An 18824-nucleotide genomic window follows, 5' to 3' on the forward strand; every position below is an offset into this window, starting at 1 on the left:
GTTCAAACATCAGCAGAACAAGCTATACCTCGGAATCCATTTTCACACAGGAACAATCCTAATTCAAAATTTCTTAATTTGATTTATTACTGTTTATGATAAATCAAATTGAATAGATTGAGACATAAATCTGAGTTTTTAAAATTTGATTTACATAGAAGTAACTAATTCATTTTAAGGGATTAAGGATTTTTTTTATGTATTTTATTTTTTATTTTATTTTATTTTTTTAAATCAAAATTAATTAGTACTGAAGACTAGTTAAGAGACCTTAATTAGCAAAGAGGACTGACAATATTAGAATTATCAAGAAAAACTAATTTCATATTTAACTTAACACAACATTATTATTTAATTTGTAAATTAAATAGACAATATTAGCTAGCTTATCTCTCTTATTCTCAATTATTCTTCCTACTAATCCCTAATCCCTAAACGCGTCCCGCATTCTTCTTCTATTCTTAATCTTCTTCTGCCGAAAATGTTCCAAAACATGTTGTATCTCCTCTATCCATATCATTCAAAACTTTCTCCTGTATTTTATTTGTAGAGGCGGTGGAAATTTGTACACAAATTAAATTAAAAAAAAATACAGGTAGTTAAATTTTGATTAATTGGTATTAGCTAATATTTTATTATAAAATTATTCTAATCCTCATTTTTTAGAATAATTTAAAATTTAAAAATTAAAATTTTAAATTTTAAAATTTATTTATTATTAACCCAAAATAGTAAAATCTTTCGTTGAATTCATACAAAAACATGCTACATCAGGGACCATTTTAATTGGGATATATATATATATCTGATAAACTACTAAAATAATATTTAAAAGTTTATGTTCTTGCCTGGTTCAGCCGAGCTATATCCTGCCTTAGCCGAGCTATAACTTGTTTCCCAGCGAGAGTTGGCCGACCTATTATCCGAATTAGGATATGCCTTGGTCACCAAATGAAACAGGAGGGGGAGCACCTGCAAAAAGCACTCCGACGATCAAGTCAGTTGATGAGAATTATGAGAAGAGTTATTATCTTAGAAAGATGACCTACCTTTTGAATTCTGATAGTTCTCTTTTATAATTAGGGAACGAGGATAACCGTTTTCCGACGTTTAAGAGGATTTAATACCCTTTCCGACGTTATTGAACAAATCATTTATAATCATAATTCGACGAAGTTAATATATCGGTTACAAGAAAATTAACCGAGCTATAACTTTCCAGCGATGTATAACGGTCATAACACAGCCCCCAAGCTTAGCCTGGTTTAAAATGAGGCAGGTTGAGCTTTATGAATCTGAATTATAGCTCGGCGTGAGGGAGCCCCCAAATCAACGTGTCTCATTGGCTATTAAAGGAAGTTAAACTTTTATTATTTTTATTTATTTATTTATTATTATTATTATTATTATTATTATATATATAATTTTTTTTTTAAGAAATTGGAAAAGTCGTGATAAGTGCCATTTAATGTTAACTGTAATAAAAAAATGGTGCAATTTCCTAAGCAGGCTTGTATCCGTTGGAATGGGGTTTTAATGAAGGGTTGGGATTTATTGTGGAACTGAATGGTTTATTGAATGGATGGCTTGGAATTAATTCAAGTTACACTTACTGAAACAAAGCGTTGTGGTTTTAACTATTGCTGGTTCCAGAGACGCGAAGAGAATGACTCAAAGAGGTTAGTAAAAATACTCTTTAACCTTTTAGTTACTTTCTGATTTTTCAAAAAGGAAAAATGGTTGAGAAGAAAGTGAAGGTTTTGCCTAAGGTTGATGATGATGAATCTTACGAATGGGTAGACAATGATGTTAAGATAAGAGCTTCTCTTTTTGTTGACAAGGGGAGTGTTAGTGAGGTGAATTTATCCAGGATTATTAGGCCTGGTTTTCGAATTGAGTTGCTGCCATGCAATCGCATGGATCGTGTGTTTCATAGGAAGAAAGATTTTGAAAACTTCTTTATGTATAGCTGTGTTCTTGAGGAACTTTTCATTAAACTGCCTTTCACAAAGTTTGAGTGTGATGTATTAAAATAGATGAACTGTGCACCCTCCCAAATTCATCCGAATGGGTGGGCATTTTTAAAATGTTTTCAAGTTTTGATGCAGTTTCTTGAAATTGAACCAGAAATTGAACTTTTCTTTAGCCTTTTTCAAGCCAAAGGGGTCTGGAAGGGGCTCTGGGTTAATCTGAACAGCACCCCTGGATTTTCTGTTTTCAAGTTATACAAATCCTCTTTCAAAGATTTTAAGGAAATGTTTCTTAAAGTAAAAACGGTTGACGAAGAATTTCCATTTTATTTGGATGAACACTTAGGTGAGAAATTTCTGATTTATTGGTGCTGTCAACCCCAGCACATATTAGGCCCTGAGCTTATAACTCCTAGGAATGAATGTATATTAGCTTTCCTTATGAAAATGGTCAGCAAGGGTGGTTTAATATCTGTTTCACATTTGCTTCCCTGGGATGAAAATAGAGCTTCAGTCAAGAATTATTTTGGTGAGGGATCGTAATTTATCTCAATAGATTTTGATGATGTACTTATTTATCGTACTAACTGTACTTTGTTTTTGCAGCTGGGAAGTATCCCGGGGTTTCAGCATCAAGTCTGAGGGCCCGTTTCAAAGTAAAAAATTTCGAAGGGTCTTCATCAAATCTGGAAAAAATGGAAGGTGAGGCTGAGGTTAACCAACCGCCACCGAAAAAGAAAGGTATTGTTTTCAAAAAGAGGAAGTCTGAGGTAGTTATCGTGGATGCAGAAGAAAAGGATAAGGCAATTCAACTTGATGAATTATCGAGTTTCACTGTGAAGCAAGAAAGACTTCATGTTTTTGAAGACGGGAGGGACGGCTTGTCTGTATGGGATAGAAATTTTCCTTTTAATGTTGTGGCCGACGAAGTTGTTCAGGCTGCTTCTGATGTGTCTCGTATTGATGAGGTTGGGGATGTGGGTATTGATCAATTCATGCAGGTGAGGCTTGCTTGCTGCACATTTTACTCAGGAATATGTAGTAGCTATGATATTTATTATGTGAGTTGTGTTTGTGCACCAGGTATTAGGGTTTCGGCTGGTCAGCATAGGCCGGAGTCAGGAGAAAAAGCATAGAAAAATGCTACGGACTGCTGCAGAGAGTGATGTGCTCAAAGGGCAGTTGGAATCAAAAGAGTCTGTCTTGAGTAAGCTTAAAAAAGAATTTGACGTAGTTAACGAAGAATTAAGGTTGGAGAAAGAAAATCATGAAAGAGATGTTGAAACTCTGAGAAAAAAGGAGAACGATTTATCTATTATGAGTGAACAGATGATTGAGGTTACTTTAAAAATGAAGAAGATGGAAGCTAGCCGAGAGGCAGAGATCTTGGACGCTTTTGCCGAGGGTTTCGAGCGTGCTGTTACCCAAGCAAAATTCATGGTGCCAGATGGGAATTTTACTGCCATGGATCCGAGTAAGGTAGTTCGGGAGGGCCATTTGGTGGATGATGAGGAGGTCGCCGAGGAAGGCGATGATAACTTAGCTGATTGAAAAAGATGTTTTTATTTTAAGTATTTTAATTGTGTTTTGTTTTTGGAAGGCTTCTTCTGACACATGATATGTGAAAGCCTTGTAAGAACTGATGTTTTAGACTGTTTTGAGTATGGAATTTTTGCTGACTGCATTTATCTATTAAATTAGGCCTTGTCTGTTCCTAATTTGTTGTTCATACCTCTGATAAAAGAGGATTTGATTATGAGGCTGTATTGCTTAAACGATGTTTAACATAGTTTTTGCGCATTCGTCATCTAATGCGACTTTTAGTTTGAAGAAATAGATCTTTTTTGCTGAAGTAACAACGTTGTTATAATAGAGTAAGAAATGAGCGTATTCTTGTATGGCAAAGGCGTTATTGTATAAGAATTTGGTAAAAATAGAAAGGAAACGTTTATTGAATGCAATACCTGTACAAATTCAAATCAGGTAAGCTAGCCTCATTAAAACCTCCTCGAGCAAAACCTCTCTTTGGGAAAAATCTCGGGGTAGGAAAAAGAGTACTAGCGTGCTGCTGTGTTTAACTGTAATATTGTTTTAAGGAACTGATATTCCAAGTATTGGGTAGTTTTGTCCCGTCCAATCTCTCCAGTTGATAAGCTCCTCTGCCAAGGACTTCATGTATTCTGTAAGGTCCGTCCCATGCTGCTGAGAGCTTTCCATGGGAGGAAGGTCTTCGGGCTTCTTCAGTCTTTCTTAGTACCAGGTCGCCTATATTAAAAGATCTTGGTTGTACTCTTCGGTCATGCCGCCGACCTATCCGTTGTTGTAGTGCTTGATGTCGTACAGCCGCCATGCTTCGCACTTCTTCAATTAAATCAAGCTCGGATTGCCGAGCTTGTTCATGTTCTACGGCTTCTGTTCGGAAGGAGCCATGTGAGACTTCAATTGGTAGTATTGCTTCTGAACCATATACCAAACGAAATGGTGTTTCTTTAGTTGTTGAATGCACTGTAGTGTTATATCCCCACAGTATTTCGGGAATAAGCTCGGCCCATAAGCCTTTGGCATCATCAACCTTTTTTCTTAATGCTTGTTGGAGAACTTTATTTGCCGCCTCTGCTAATCCGTTTGACTGTGGATGCTCTACTGACGAAAAGTGTTGTTTTATTTGCAAATTCTGCAAAAAAGCTTTGAAATTATGGTCGGTAAACTGGCGACCATTATCAGTGATGATATGTCGAGGTAAACCAAATCTACAAATTATACTCTTCCATACAAAGGAGATCATTTGACTTGAAGTAATTCTTGCTAAAGGTTGAGCTTCAATCCATTTAGAAAAATAATCAATTGCAACAACTAAATATTTCACCTGTCTCGGAGCGGTGGGAAAAGGTCCGAGGATGTCAATTCCCCATTGGTTAAATGGCCAGCTTACCACTGAGTGATGCAGGTTTTCAGCTGGTATGTTAATGATCGGAGCATGCTTCTGGCAACGATCGCAGGTTCTGACCTTTTTCCTGCTGTCTTCCCATATTGTCGGCCAGTAAAAACCAGCTCGGAGAATCTTTTGCGCTAGGCTTCTTGCTCCAGAATGTATTCCGCAAATGCCTTCATGAGCTTCATCAATAACAAGGTCGGCCTCCGATCTGTCTAAACATTTCAATAGAGGTCGAGAATAACCTCGCCTATACAAATCGTTATTTAAAAGTGTAAAGAAGGATGCCTGTCTTTTAAATTTTTTCTGATCTTTGACTTCCTCTGGAATATCCCCATTTCTGAGGAACTGTATATAGGGCTTTTGCCAACTATTTTCATGGACGATGTTAAAAGTGCCGATTAGATTTATACTCGGCTTATCCAGGGTAGACTGTAAAAGTGTGGCAGTGTGTGATTGAGTGGTAGCTAGTTTAGAGAGTAAATCTGCTCTGTGATTTTGTTCCCTAGGTATATGAGTAATTTCAATCTTTGAAAAACTGCCCACAAGGTGGCTGACAATATCTAGGTATTTTAACAAGATCGGATCCTTGGTTTGAAAATACTGATTTACCTGCTGGACAACTAATAAGGAATCACAGTAGACTTTTAAATCAGTAACATGCAATTCAATTGCTAACCTGAGTCCAGCAATTAGTGCTTCGTATTCGGCCTGATTATTGCTGGCCCTAAAGGAAAATCGAAGAGAATGCTCGATGACAACTCCTTCAGAATTTTCCAAGAGTATTCCCGCTCCTGATCCTTGGGGATTTGATGCTCCGTCAACGAATAATACCCATTGCGTACTCCCTGTTTCTGGGTTTGGTCCGGTGAACTCGGCAACAAAGTCGGCCAAGTACTGGGATTTTATAGATCCTCTGGGTTGATAATGAATATCAAATTCCGAGAGTTCGATAGACCACTTGATTAACCTTCCAGCTAATTCGGGTTTAGCGAGTATCTGGCGTAGCGGCTGTGTAGTTCTGACGTTGATTGTGTGGCTCTGAAAGTAAGGACGGAGCCTTCTTGCAGAGAATACCAGCGCATAGGCGAGCTTTTCCAACCTCGGGTAGCGAAGCTCGGCGTTCTGCAATGACTTGCTTACAAAGTAAACTGGTTGTTGTATTTTCTGGTTTTCTGCAACAAGAACAGAACTAATTGCCATATTAGTAATTGATAAGTACAAATATAATGGCTCGCCGATCTTAGGTTTTTGTAAAACAGGTGGTTTAGAAGAATTTCTTTTAAACTTGTAAATGCAGCTTCACAGTTTTCATCCCATTGAAAAGTTGTATTTTTCCTCAAACACTGAAAAAAGTTAGAGGATTTAGATGCCAAGCACGGCAGAAATCTCGACAACGCCGCTAATCTCCCTGTTAATCGCTGAACCTCTTTGATCGTTGTCGGACTATTCATGTCGAGGATTGCTTGACATTTTTCGGGGTTTGCCTCAATTCCTCGGCTGGTAAGTATGAAACCGAGGAATTTTCCTCCTCGTACACCGAAGGCGCACTTTTCAGGATTAAGCCGCATGTTATAAGCTCGGATTTGGCCGAAGATTTCAGTAAGATCATCAATGTGAGAGTGGTCGGCTTTTGTCTTGGCGACCATATCGTCGACGTATACCTCAATGTTCCGACCTATTTGCCGGTCGAAGATCTTGTTCATCAGTCGTTGGTACGTCGCACCTGCGTTCTTTAAACCAAAAGGCATCACATTATAACAATAATTACCATATTCTGTTATAAAGGCTGTTTTCTCTTGGTCTGATGGATGCATAAGAATCTGGTTATAACCAGAGTATGCGTCCATAAAACTCAAGGTACCATAACCGCAGGAGTTATCTACTAAAGTATCAATGCACGGTAATGGATAAGCATCTTTAGGACAAGCTTTGTTTAGATCAGTAAAGTCGACGCACATGCGCCATTTACCATTACTTTTCTTTACCATGACAACATTGGCTAACCATGTTGTAAATCTGATTTCTCGGATGAAATTTGCGTCGATGAGCTTCTTGGCCTCGGCCATGGATGCAAGCCTCTTCTCGGTTCCAAGGTTTCGTTTTTTCTGAGATACTGGTCGGGCGGCTGGACTTATTGCCAGTTTATGTGTGATCACAGAGGGGTCTATGCCTGGCATGTCTCCGGAGGTCCAGACGAATAGATCGGCATTCTGTTGTAAAAATTGGACGAGTTTTTCCTTTTCCCCATCTTTAGTGGATGTTCCTACGAAAGTAAACTTCATCGGGTCGTCAGTTAATGTGACCTTTATTAGCTCTTCATTTGGCAGAGGACGATCTTGAAAGTCGGCTCTGGGATCTAATTCGGCAAGGGTTGGCTGTTCAGCATGTATAGAATTAATCCTCCGCTCACTGCTTCTTTTGATAGGCTTTAAGCTTGTGTTATAGCAGTGCCGAGCTTCTTGAAGGTCACCATGAACCGTAGCCACTATATTGTCCTGCACAGGAAACTTTACACAGAGATGAATTGTGGAGACAATTGCAGCAAATTTATTTAAAAAAGGTCTTCCTAAGATTAGATTATAAGGACTAAAACAGTCGACTACAAGATATTGGATATCTCGTGTCTTAGATAGTGGCTGCTCACCGAGTGTGGTTTGCAACCACACTGAACCCATAACAGGGACCCGTTCTCCTGAAAATCCAACTAAATCTCCAACAGATGGCTGCAAAATGTTAGTACTCAGTTTCATCGTTTCAAATGTAGTAAAAAATAATACATCGGCGCTGCTACCCGGGTCTAGAAGAACTTTCCGAACTATTAGGTCTCCCAACTGGATGGAGATGACCACAGGGTCATCTAAATTGCTGTCATTGCAACTAAAGTCGGAAGGGCAAAAGGTCAGCTCTGGCACGTTTTGGGCTGGTTGAGGTTTATTAGTGGTATCCCCAAGGGCCAACATGGCCCTGTAAGTGCGTTTCCTGGCCGAGCTTGTGTGTCCGCCTCCGGCGTAACCTCCCGAGATGCAATTGATGATACCTCTGGGTTGAGTAGGGGCCTTGTCCTTTTCTCTTGATGATGTACTTATGGCGGATGGATCAGTGGTTGGACCAGTTCTTTTCTGGATATGACCTGCAATAAACTTGTCAAGATGCCCTTGTCTTGCTAGGCGTTCCAGGAGATCTTTTGCTATCACACATTCATCAGTTGTATGACCGTACTTCTGATGAAATGTGCAATATTTAGATTTGTCAGTGTTCTTTGGCTCAGGATAACTCCCAGCTTTGCGAGGAGGTTTAATCAGCTTGGAGTTCAATATTTCCTTAATAATATCATCCCTCTTTGTGTTAAACTGGGTGTATGACTCGTAGCGGGGCATAGGTCTGAAGCTCTTCTTGTTATCCCGAGATTTATCGTCGTCCTTGTTGACTGCCGACTTTTTAGCCCTCCGTGCCTGGCGGAGCTCTTCAATGTCAATCTGTCCCTTCGCCTTCTCCCGAAACTCGGCCAAAGTCTTTGGTTTGGCCACTGCGATGGCTTCCTGGAATTTGCCTGGGCGAAGGCCGCTTTTAATGGCATGCAAGTGGACTTCAGGGTGAAGGTCGGGGATCCTCATCGCTATCTTCGTGAATCGGGTAATGTAGTCCTTCAGACTTTCTTGCGGACCTTGCTTAATGGTAGTCAGATAATCGGAATCATGCAAATATATTGCTGATGCCGCAAAGTGATCTTCGAATTGCTTCGCCAGTTCTTGGAAACGTGAGATAGAATCTGCAGGCAAAGAGCAAAACCAGTCAAGTGCAGGACCATCTAGAAAAGACGGAAAACAACGACATAAAATAGGATCAGATGCACCGTTGACGATCATAATAGATCGGAATTTTTTGATGTGCTGCTTAGGATCTCCTAGCCCATCGTACGGGGTTAGAGTCGTCGGTAAGGTGAATTGTCTGGGAAGTTGGTAATTCATGATGTCGGCTGTGAACAGTCTTGTAGAATTATCAAGCTCATCGTCCTCGCCCTCAGGTGAAGCATTGTCATTCCGAGGATCTCCATCATCATCATCATTCTGAGGCGTTTCCGAGATATGGGTCGGTTCGGATTGACGTTCATCATTTGTCTGCCGATTATTGTTGTGTTCAAGGCGAGCATTGGCTAATTGCTGAATTTGTTGCTGCATCCTTTGATTCTCATCCGCCATACGCTGATTCGCCTCAGCCATACGCTGGTTTGCTTGCTGAAGCTCGGTTACCATCCGAAGGAGCTCAGACGGGGTGGGAGGAGGTGCATCGGCCATTGACGGATGTTTGGGTATTTGGGGCCTATAAAGGTAGATATCCTAAATTTTTGGCCCCACGGTGGGCGCCAAATGTTCTTGCCTGGTTCAGCCGAGCTATATCCTGCCTTAGCCGAGCTATAACTTGTTTCCCAGCGAGAGTTGGCCGACCTATTATCCGAATCAGGATATGCCTTGGTCACCAAATGAAACAGGAGGGGGAGCACCTGCAAAAAGCACTCCGACGATCAAGTCAGTTGATGAGAATTATGAGAAGAGTTATTATCTTAGAAAGATGACCTACCTTTTGAATTCTGATAGTTCTCTTTTATAATTAGGGAACGAGGATAACCGTTTTCCGACGTTTAAGAGGATTTAATACCCTTTCCGACGTTATTGAACAAATCATTTATAATCATAATTCGACGAAGTTAATATATCGGTTACAAGAAAATTAGCCGAGCTATAACTTTCCAGTGATGTATAACGGTCATAACAGTTTATATTATTAATAAAAATATTTTTAAAAAATATGAATGATAAATAAATTCATAAAAAAATAAAAAATACGATAAAAATAATTAAATATTAAATATATTTTTAAAAATATTTTAGATATTATATTTTAATATAATTTTTTCTAAGTATTATTAAAAAATTATATTTTCATTCATAAAATGAGTAATTTTATATCAAAGTGATTTTTTTTTAAATAATTGTGAATCATCAAGTTTTTTTAATTCAAGAGATCCAATTTTACTCTGATTTTTTTGTATATTAGTTATTTTATTAGCGACACAAATTTTTTAGTATCATTTATTAGAAATTAAAAGATCTTATCATAATCAAATTGTTAAAAGATTATAAAAATTTTAATATGGTAACTCATTCAAATGTCCAAAAGAATGTGACAAACTGAATTCATCAAATTGCACAAGAACAAGATTATACAAATTGATATATATGTTTGACAAGTAAAAATTTATTCAATTGTCATTTTATGGTTTTGATTAATTTGAACTCTATTGAGTGAAAAGCACCACCTGATGAATACTAGAAGGAAGAAGAATTAAGTAGAAAAAGCTAACTTAATCTAAAGTGAAACATGAGTTGTAAATTTTGACAAACATTGAAAAATATGGAACCTTCAAGAATTGAAAAGCAAGCAGCAAATATAAGTTATCCACAATCAAATCTATTCTTAAATTAAATATTAAGGATGTAGGCACAGGTACTTATATTTACTTATAAATAGAGATTTGTATATGATATAGTTCTTAAGTAAAATTCATAAGTTATTATAGATTTTCAGCGAGAGTTTTTGTTTTCTCTTTATTAGGAGAATTCATAGAAAATATAGATATGTCTTAATGTTATAGTGTTATTTTTCTTCTTAATATAGCGTTATGTTATTGTTGAGAGAAACTTATATTAAAATTACATTGTATTGTTGTTGAAGTGTTTATGTGAGTAAGTGATTTCGAACAAATCATTTATGGATACTTAAACCTACACTTTGATAGTTTATTTTATATATATATAAAACAGTATTTTTATTCAAATTTTTTTTTTAATTTAGGGGTTACTCGAACAAATTTGTAAAAGAAGTGAATTAGAGACATGATATTGTCACTGCTCTTTTATTCCAAATTTTTAATGTTTTAAATTCCGTCATTTTTATGATGGAAGTGTACTTATAAGACTCTAATACTTAAATTAGCATGAATCACAATAGGGATTAAGATAGAAATTATATTTGAGTACACGTATTTAAAATAGTGCATATATTATAATTTTATGATGGAGTAAAGTATTGTTTTTGTCCCCAACGTTTAGGGTAAGTCTTATTTGTGTCTCTAACGTTTAAATCATTCTATTTGTATCCTAACGTTTGTAAAAGTGATTCAATGTTATTCTACTGTCAATTACACATCATGAACGCTTTAGTTTAAGTTTTAAAAATCTCTTCTTGAAGTTAGAATACAAATGTCTGGGATAGAATCGATGATATACTCCGAAAAATAGCTCATCAAATGTTGAAACTAATTCCTACAACATTTACATAATTCACTTTTCTAGGGACATAATTGAATCTAAACATAAATAGTGGGTATAATATTAAAATCGAACACATCCAAGTGAGACCTAATTGAAAATGAATACATTCAAGTGAGACTAATTGAAAAATATAATATGATTTGTTAGTATAATTGATAGTAGGATAACATTGAATCACTTTTATAAACATTAGGGATACAAATATGACGATTTAAACGTTAGGGATACAAATAGAACTTACCCCAAACGTTTGGGACAAAAAAGATACTTTACTTCTTTTATGATGTTATAAGTTTCTCTTAGATAGGTTGTTCTTTTTATGAATTATCCTTTTCATAAGCAAAAATATTTGTTAACATAAAAAATTAGTCAAAATTTAGCAAAACTTACTATATTTGGCTAATACACCCTATAATAAACAAATACTAAATAAAGTAAATTTAGATTGTTGGGACTGATTATGTTTTGTCTTCCTAACATTACTAAAGTATTTTTTTTCTCCTTCATAAGATATTTTATTCATGATTTGAGGCTCTTATATAAATAATATTATACTCATAAAATTGAGTTATTAAAAAATAAAATGAGTAATGAAGAGTTAGTACCCTCGTTATAATATATTTTTTAAAATTCTAAAAAGTTCTTAATTATCAAATAGATTTCTTAAAATTTTTCGTACTTTTGAATCTAGTTCTTAGTATTAGACTTATAGAAATTGTCTAGAACAAGTATTATGTACTATTTATATAATTCAAAGTGTTAAATAACTTATTAGAAATTGAAAATTAGCAAAACAAAAAAAAAACTGCGAAATCAACCAATTTAAGTTAGTCGAGTGATTAACTTATTTGTCTGTTTAAACAAGAGTTCAAAATTTGAATATTATTTTGTATATACAATAATTTATTAGTCAGTGAAAGAACCGTGAAAAAAATTGTTAAACAACTTATAACAATTACTCAATAATTTATTCGGAGTTATAAATTATCATTACTCGATCTAAAACTAAAAAGTAGACAGATGGATGAGGGTCCGTATTTCTTAATTATCTTTCCGAGTTCGATACTCACTGGAGAATGAGAATGGAGCTTGTTTGCTTGGAAGGGTCGTCTACTTTGTGCCTTTGCAATATTCGAGGAATTAGTCATTGAGTTTTCGATCTGATGGATATCCTGATACAAACCAAAAAAAGGTAGCAGGAAGGATATGGCGCCCTGAGGCTGTAATTGCACCAAATTGGACTAAATCCCCATTTTGGTATTTGAGATTCACACGATTACTCATTTTGATCTTTGAGATTTAAAATTATCTATAATGGTCCTCTAGATTTAGATTCGAACACCAATGTGATGGAGTGTCATGGTGGCACCCTCTCTGCTACGCTAACATTAGCTAGCCATTGCAGGATCCAGCATAGCAGAAAGGATACCATTATGACACTCCATTTGCTGAGTTATTACTAGAAAAGGTTGAGGGACCACATTTATGTCTAAATCTAAATCTCGAAAATCATTATAAGTAATTTTAAATTTTGAATATCAAATTGAATAATTATGTAACCAAATTGATAATTTAATCCACCAAAATGAGTAATAGTGTGAATCTCAAAAATTAAAATAGGAATTTAATCCACCAAACTGATGATCTATTTTAATTTGACTTTGAGTCCCGCCAGCGGGTCCAACACGCAAAATAGTACAAGCATTTAAAGTTTGATTTATTAGTTTAGACTATTTAGTTGAAGGCTGCGGCTGGAGGCCGCGGTATATCGAAGAATTAAAATGTGTACGTAAGCTAAGCCTGAAGCGAAATTAGTCAAATTATCCCTACCTAAACCTTCACGTCCTATAACTAGTAATCAGGCAATAGTAATAACTTTAATTAAGACTGCTGCTTGCTACGCTTGTTAGCCTTCTAGGAGTAGAACTGAAGATAAATATTCACCATTTCAATTTTGAGATAATACTCAATTTGGTCCCTAAACTTATACGCGAGTCTCAATTTAGTTTCTGAGGTTTTAATTGCCTCTATTTAGTCCCTAAAGTTTATAAACGTGCCTCATATTAGTCCGTGAGATCATTTTTAGTATAAAAACATTCATAGAGTGCTGTTGTAGACTATCACATGTCACGTTAAAACTTGTAAAATGATGCAGTTTTGGTTTTGACATTTAAATAGCTCAAAAACGACATTGTATTACTTATTTTGTTAGGTAAAATTTTAATAAACATCATTTAGGATGTTGTTTTTAGGTTATTTGAGTGCTAAAACCAAAACAACATTATTTTACAAAGTTTAGTGTGGCATCCGGCTGTCACAACAGTATTCCGTTAATGTTTGTACATTAAAAATTGTTTCAAGGACTAACATGAGTTATGTTCACAAAATTTGGGGACTAAATAAAGGTAATTGAAACTTTAAGGACTAAATTGAGACTCGCGTATAAGTTCAAGAACCAAATTGAATATTATCTCTTCAATTTTCGTCCAGGCTTCATTATATTCGCATCTGGATATACCGCTCCAATAAAAAAAAATATATGCATTCGTGTGATGACAATTTTTCACCGCAGAATTTTCTTTTTTAACAAATAATAAGAAAAAAGGGAATATGAATCCCTTACTCCCTTGGTCACAAGCTCTGACTACAAATCGCGAGACAACTAAACAAAACATCAGTATATATCAGTTATTTGCATAGTACATGTTTGGCTATAAAATCTATTATTTATTTGTTATTAAAATCAGATTTTTTTTTTCAATTAATACCGTAGCTTAGGTGATGTATTTTTAAAAAATATTTTTTTTGATTTATTTTATCAAATTCATTTAAATATGTTAATTAATTATTTATTTATTTAATTTGATTGAAATAAATATTAAATTATTTAATATTTTATTTGACCACATTACTATAACTAATCAATTACAATAATTATTTGATTTAACTAGAATAAATAAATTAATTTTACTTTAATTTGTATTAATTTTGTTCTCTTATATATTTGATTAATGATTTTTTAAAATATTAAATTAATTATTTATTTGATTTAATCGAGATAAATATTAAATTATGTAATATTTTATTTGACGATATTAACTATAATTAATTAATTATATTAATTATTTAATTTGACTAAAATAAATGAATTGATTTTGTTTTCATTTGCATTATTTTTTGTTTAATTACTCTATCCATCTTTATAATTTCACTAAATTTTTAATTAGGTTTCTATATTTTTTTAAGAGGAATGCTAGGGGGCCAGCAATTTTTGTGATTTGTAGCCATCAAGTAGCCATCAATGATGGTTTTAATTGTGTGAAATTGGTGTGAGCTTTCATCCAATGGCTCACTTTTCTTTGCTAGATAAGTTACCACGTTTTACTTTTTACACATAAACCGTGGTAGATAAGCACGGTTTACGAATGATACAAAATGAGCATAAATCGCGAAAAGTAAACACGGATTATGTATGAATAATATGAGTGTGCTAGGTTTCCACGGTTTATGAGTAGTCTGTGTGATTATAAAACTCCCTAAGTTACTCGGTTTATGCGTGGAGTAATATTGATACAAAATTGATCTATCACATTGACTAAACTTATTTATTTACGTAAAGTTTGTTTATGAACTCAACAAACTTGTTTACGGACTCAACAAACTTGTTTACATTTTAATACGATTTGAATTGTATTAGTATATTTTTATAAATTTTAATCAATTTAATTTTATTTAAATAATTAGATTTTTAAATTATAAAACTTGTATTAGTTTATAATTTAAAATTTAAATAGACATAACTTAAATTAATGATTTATAAATTTGTATGTATTCATATTATTGTACTCATATAATTAATTATATTTATTCGATTTTTAAAAAATAATAGTGGTTAATTTTTTTATTTAAATACATTCATATTATTTTCAAATTAAAAGAATATACTTGATCATACCCTGGCCCAATGCTAAGGCCCAGGATCCAAGTAAAAAGGCCCAACCCAAAGGAGTTGAGCCTCACACTACACAAACCAGATGCCACGAAGTCGGCTATCTTCACGACTTACTCTAAAGAAGTCGGTACGAGGATCAGCTGGCAGATAAACCCTCCCTCAAGAGGATAACTGCCCCTAGAATCTCTCTAACCACTTCCATGAGCCATATCTCAACCACCCTAAGATAAAGGGACGGTTATTCCCCTTAAAAAGTGGCACTACTTCAACGGTGGTTATTGGTTCACCACTATAAATATACTGACACCTCTCAGGTATCTCTAAGTTCCAATACACTCTAAACCTGCTTAACCCCATGCTGACTTAGGCATCGGAGTGTCTTTGCAGGTACCACCCCCCATCTCTTGGAACATACAACTCGGAGGCGGCTCCCAAATATAAACCAAGTCGGAGACCACACTCCTCATGCGCTTGGGCCTCACAAACAAGCCCAACCACTGTCCGGTTCTAGGTAAGCCCCGGAACATTGGCGCCGTTGCCGGGGACCCGAGAGATCAACCAGTGATGGCGGACAGATCCCCTGAGGAGGGTCATGTGGAGACAGATTCCGAACAAGAGAATCTGGACACCGGAAATAATGACGTAGACCTAACCCTCCACCAGGGAACCAACGATCAACATAGAGAGGGTACCTCCGGAGTCAAAACTCCGAAGGTAAATTCCTCAGAAGGGCGCAATTCGGAGAAAGACGGACAGTCCCACGCAACCGAACTTATGGGATTAGTCCATGTCCACCAAAGTCGCTTGGAACAACTAGAACAGGAACGGGAGCGACAAAAGGAGATAGAAAAGCACCTAAGAGAGGAGATGGATCGACGAAAAGAGTTAGAGAAAAAACTCTTAAAGTTAGAATCCTCCCTCAAAGGTCGGAACTCCCGTGACGATAGAGAAGAGTCGCCCCCAGGAGGGGAGGATCCTTTTAGTGAGGACATAATGAGGGCAAAAGTTCCAAGAAACTTTAAAAGCCCCGATATGGACCTCTATGACGGAACCACAGATCCAAAGCATCATTTAAGCAACTTTAAAAATCGGATCTATTTGGCTGATGCTTCTGACGCGACGCGCTGCAAAGCTTTCCCGACCACCTTATCGAAAGCAGCGATGAAGTGGTTCGACAGCCTCCCCCCGAGGTCAGTCACCAGCTTTGAAGACCTCTCAAGAAAATTCTTGATGAGGTTCTCTATCCAGAAAGACAAAGTAAAACATGCACCAAGCCTCCTGGGGATAAAGCAGGAGGTCGGAGAATCCTTACGAACCTATATGGAAAGGTTCAATAAAGCATGTTTAGAAATCCAAGACTTGCCCACCGAGGCAGTCAATGGGCTTAGAGAAGGTTCCTTCTCACAGTCCATATCAAAAAGACACCCCACCTCTTTAAGTGATGTACAAGAAAGAGCGGAAAAGTACATTAACATGGAGGAAAATGCTAGACTAAGAGATTCGAGCTGGCGACCTGGGCATCTCCCCTCAACAAAAGAGAGGGAGAGGGAACCCAAGAAGAAGGAAGAACTCGGTCTCGATAGACCAAGAAAATATCACTCTTATACTCCTCTAAAGGTTTCCATAGTGGACGTATACAGAGAGATTTGCAATACTGAAAGACTGCCTCCTCCCAGACCTATTAAAAATAAAAAAGGGGGTAGTCGCAGCGACTACTGTGAGTACCATAAAATATATGGTCACTCGACAAATGACTGTTACGACCTTAAAAATGTGATAGAAAAGCTGGCTAGAGAAGGTCGGCTCGACAGATATCTCATAGAAAGATCAGACGGTCATGGGAAGAGAAAACGAGACGATGTGGATAGAAGAGACCCACCACCGCAGATCCCAGAGAGACATATCCATATGATCTCAGGAGGATTCGCGGGAGGGGGACTCACCAAGTCCTCTCGCAAAAGACATCTCAAGCGAGTCTACCAGGTCGGAGGAGAGTCAGCCGACCTTCCCACCATTTCATTCACAAGAGAAGATGGGCAAGGAATAATCCCTGGGCATGATGACCCAGTGGTAATTACTATGATCCTAGCCAATGCCCATCTCCATAGAACCCTAGTAGACCAAGGAAGCTCAGCGGACATCCTTTTCAAGCCCGCTTTTGACAAACTAGGGTTGGATGAGAAAGAATTAAGAGCCTACCTCGACACCTTGTACGGACTAGGCGACACGCCAATAAAACCACTGAGATTTTTGCCCCTCCACACCACTTTTGGAAAAGGGAAAAAATCCAAGACTCTGAGTATAGACTTCATAGTCATCGACGTAGGGTCAGCATATAATGCTTTAATCGGCATAGCTTCTCTTAATCGACTCGGAGCGGTGGTATCCACTCCCCACCTTTGCATGAAATTCCCAACCTCAGCGAGAATAGCGACGGTGAGGGGAGATCAGAAATTGGCAAGGAAATGCTACAATGAAAGCCTGAATCTAAGAGGAAAGAGCAGAGAAGTCCACACCATAGAGCTCGACGGTGCAAGGGCCCGAGAAGAGCTGCGACCACAGCCGGGAGGAAAAACTGAGGAAATACAGGTTGGCGAAGAGGAAGAAAAAAACACCAACATATGAGCCAACCTGGGGGAAGCCCTAAAGCAAGGGTTGATTAAGCTCCTAAGAGACAATTCCGACCTCTTTGCCTGGAAAGCCTCCGACATACCCGGGATAGACCCCGAGCTTATGTCCCACAAGCTCTCGGTATACCCAGGGACTCGACCTGTACAACAGAGAAGACGCAAGCTCGGCCCAGAACGAGCCCTAGTAATAGAAGAGCAAGTGCAGGCACTCCTAGAAGTCGGCTTCATCAGAGAAGTTAAATATCCAACATGGCTAGCCAATGTAGTGCTAGACAAAAAGCAAAACAGCAAGTGGAGAATGTGTGTCGGCTACACCGACCTAAATAAGGCATGTCCTAAGGACCCTTATATACTCCCAAGCATTGACACCCTTGTAGACTCTAGCTCGGGGTATCAATACTTGTCATTCATAGATGCCTACTCGGGATATAACCAAATCCCGATGTATGAGCCAGATCAAGAGAAGACATCTTTCATCACACCCAGAGCCAACTTCTGCTATGTGGTCATGCCATTTGGATTGAAAAATGCAGGGGCCACATATCAGAGGCTGATGAATAAGGTGTTCACTCCCCACCTTGGGAGCCTAATGGAAGTTTATGTAGACGACATGCTGGTAAAAACTGAAAAAGAGGCCGACCTCTTAGCAGACCTCTCGTAAGTATTTGACACCATAAGGTCACACGGGATGAGACTGAATCCTACAAAGTGTACCTTCGCAGTGGAAGCTGGAAAATTTCTAGGGTTTATGCTGACGCAAAGAGGGATCGAAGCAAATCCCGATAAGTGTAGAGCTATTCTAGAAATGAAAAGCCCGACTTGCTTAAGAGAGGTCCAGCAGCTAAACGGCCGACTTGCAGCCCTCTCCAGATTCTTGGCGGGATCAGCACTAAAATCCCTTCCACGGTTCTCCTTATTAAGAAAGGGATGTCAGTTCAAGTGGACTCCTGAATGCGAAGAGGCGTTCCAGGAATTCAAAAGATTCTTGAGTCAACCTCTGATTTT

The 18824-nt window shown here is 37.2% G+C and overlaps 1 protein-coding gene across 1 annotated transcript; it reads left to right on the top strand.

Moving 5' to 3' along the window:
- The first annotated feature begins 2614 nt into the window (after positions 1 to 2614).
- Positions 2615 to 3521, top strand: LOC148578777 (uncharacterized). Its single transcript, XM_088500699.1, has 2 exons — positions 2615 to 2971; positions 3054 to 3521. The coding sequence occupies exons 1-2, from the start codon at positions 2666 to 2668 to the stop codon at positions 3519 to 3521; spliced, it is 774 nt and encodes a 257-aa protein (XP_088356825.1). The 5' UTR covers positions 2615 to 2665.
- The last annotated feature ends 15303 nt before the right edge of the window (positions 3522 to 18824 follow it).

This window comes from Arachis ipaensis, chromosome B1, assembly GCF_059453495.1.
Source record: "Arachis ipaensis isolate K30076 ecotype BB chromosome B1, ASM5945349v1, whole genome shotgun sequence".
Classification (NCBI taxonomy): Eukaryota; Viridiplantae; Streptophyta; class Magnoliopsida; order Fabales; family Fabaceae; genus Arachis; species Arachis ipaensis.

What these genes read in the sequence shown, in the direction of transcription:
- LOC148578777 (XM_088500699.1), top strand. Translation starts at nt 2,666, where the DNA reads ATGGAAGGTGAGGCTGAGGTTAACCAACCGCCACCGAAAAAGAAAGGT. An exon ending in GTATTGATCAATTCATGCAG is followed by an intron (nt 2,972 to 3,053) that starts GTGAGGCTTGCT and finishes TTTGTGCACCAG; the next exon opens with GTATTAGGGTTTCGGCTGGT.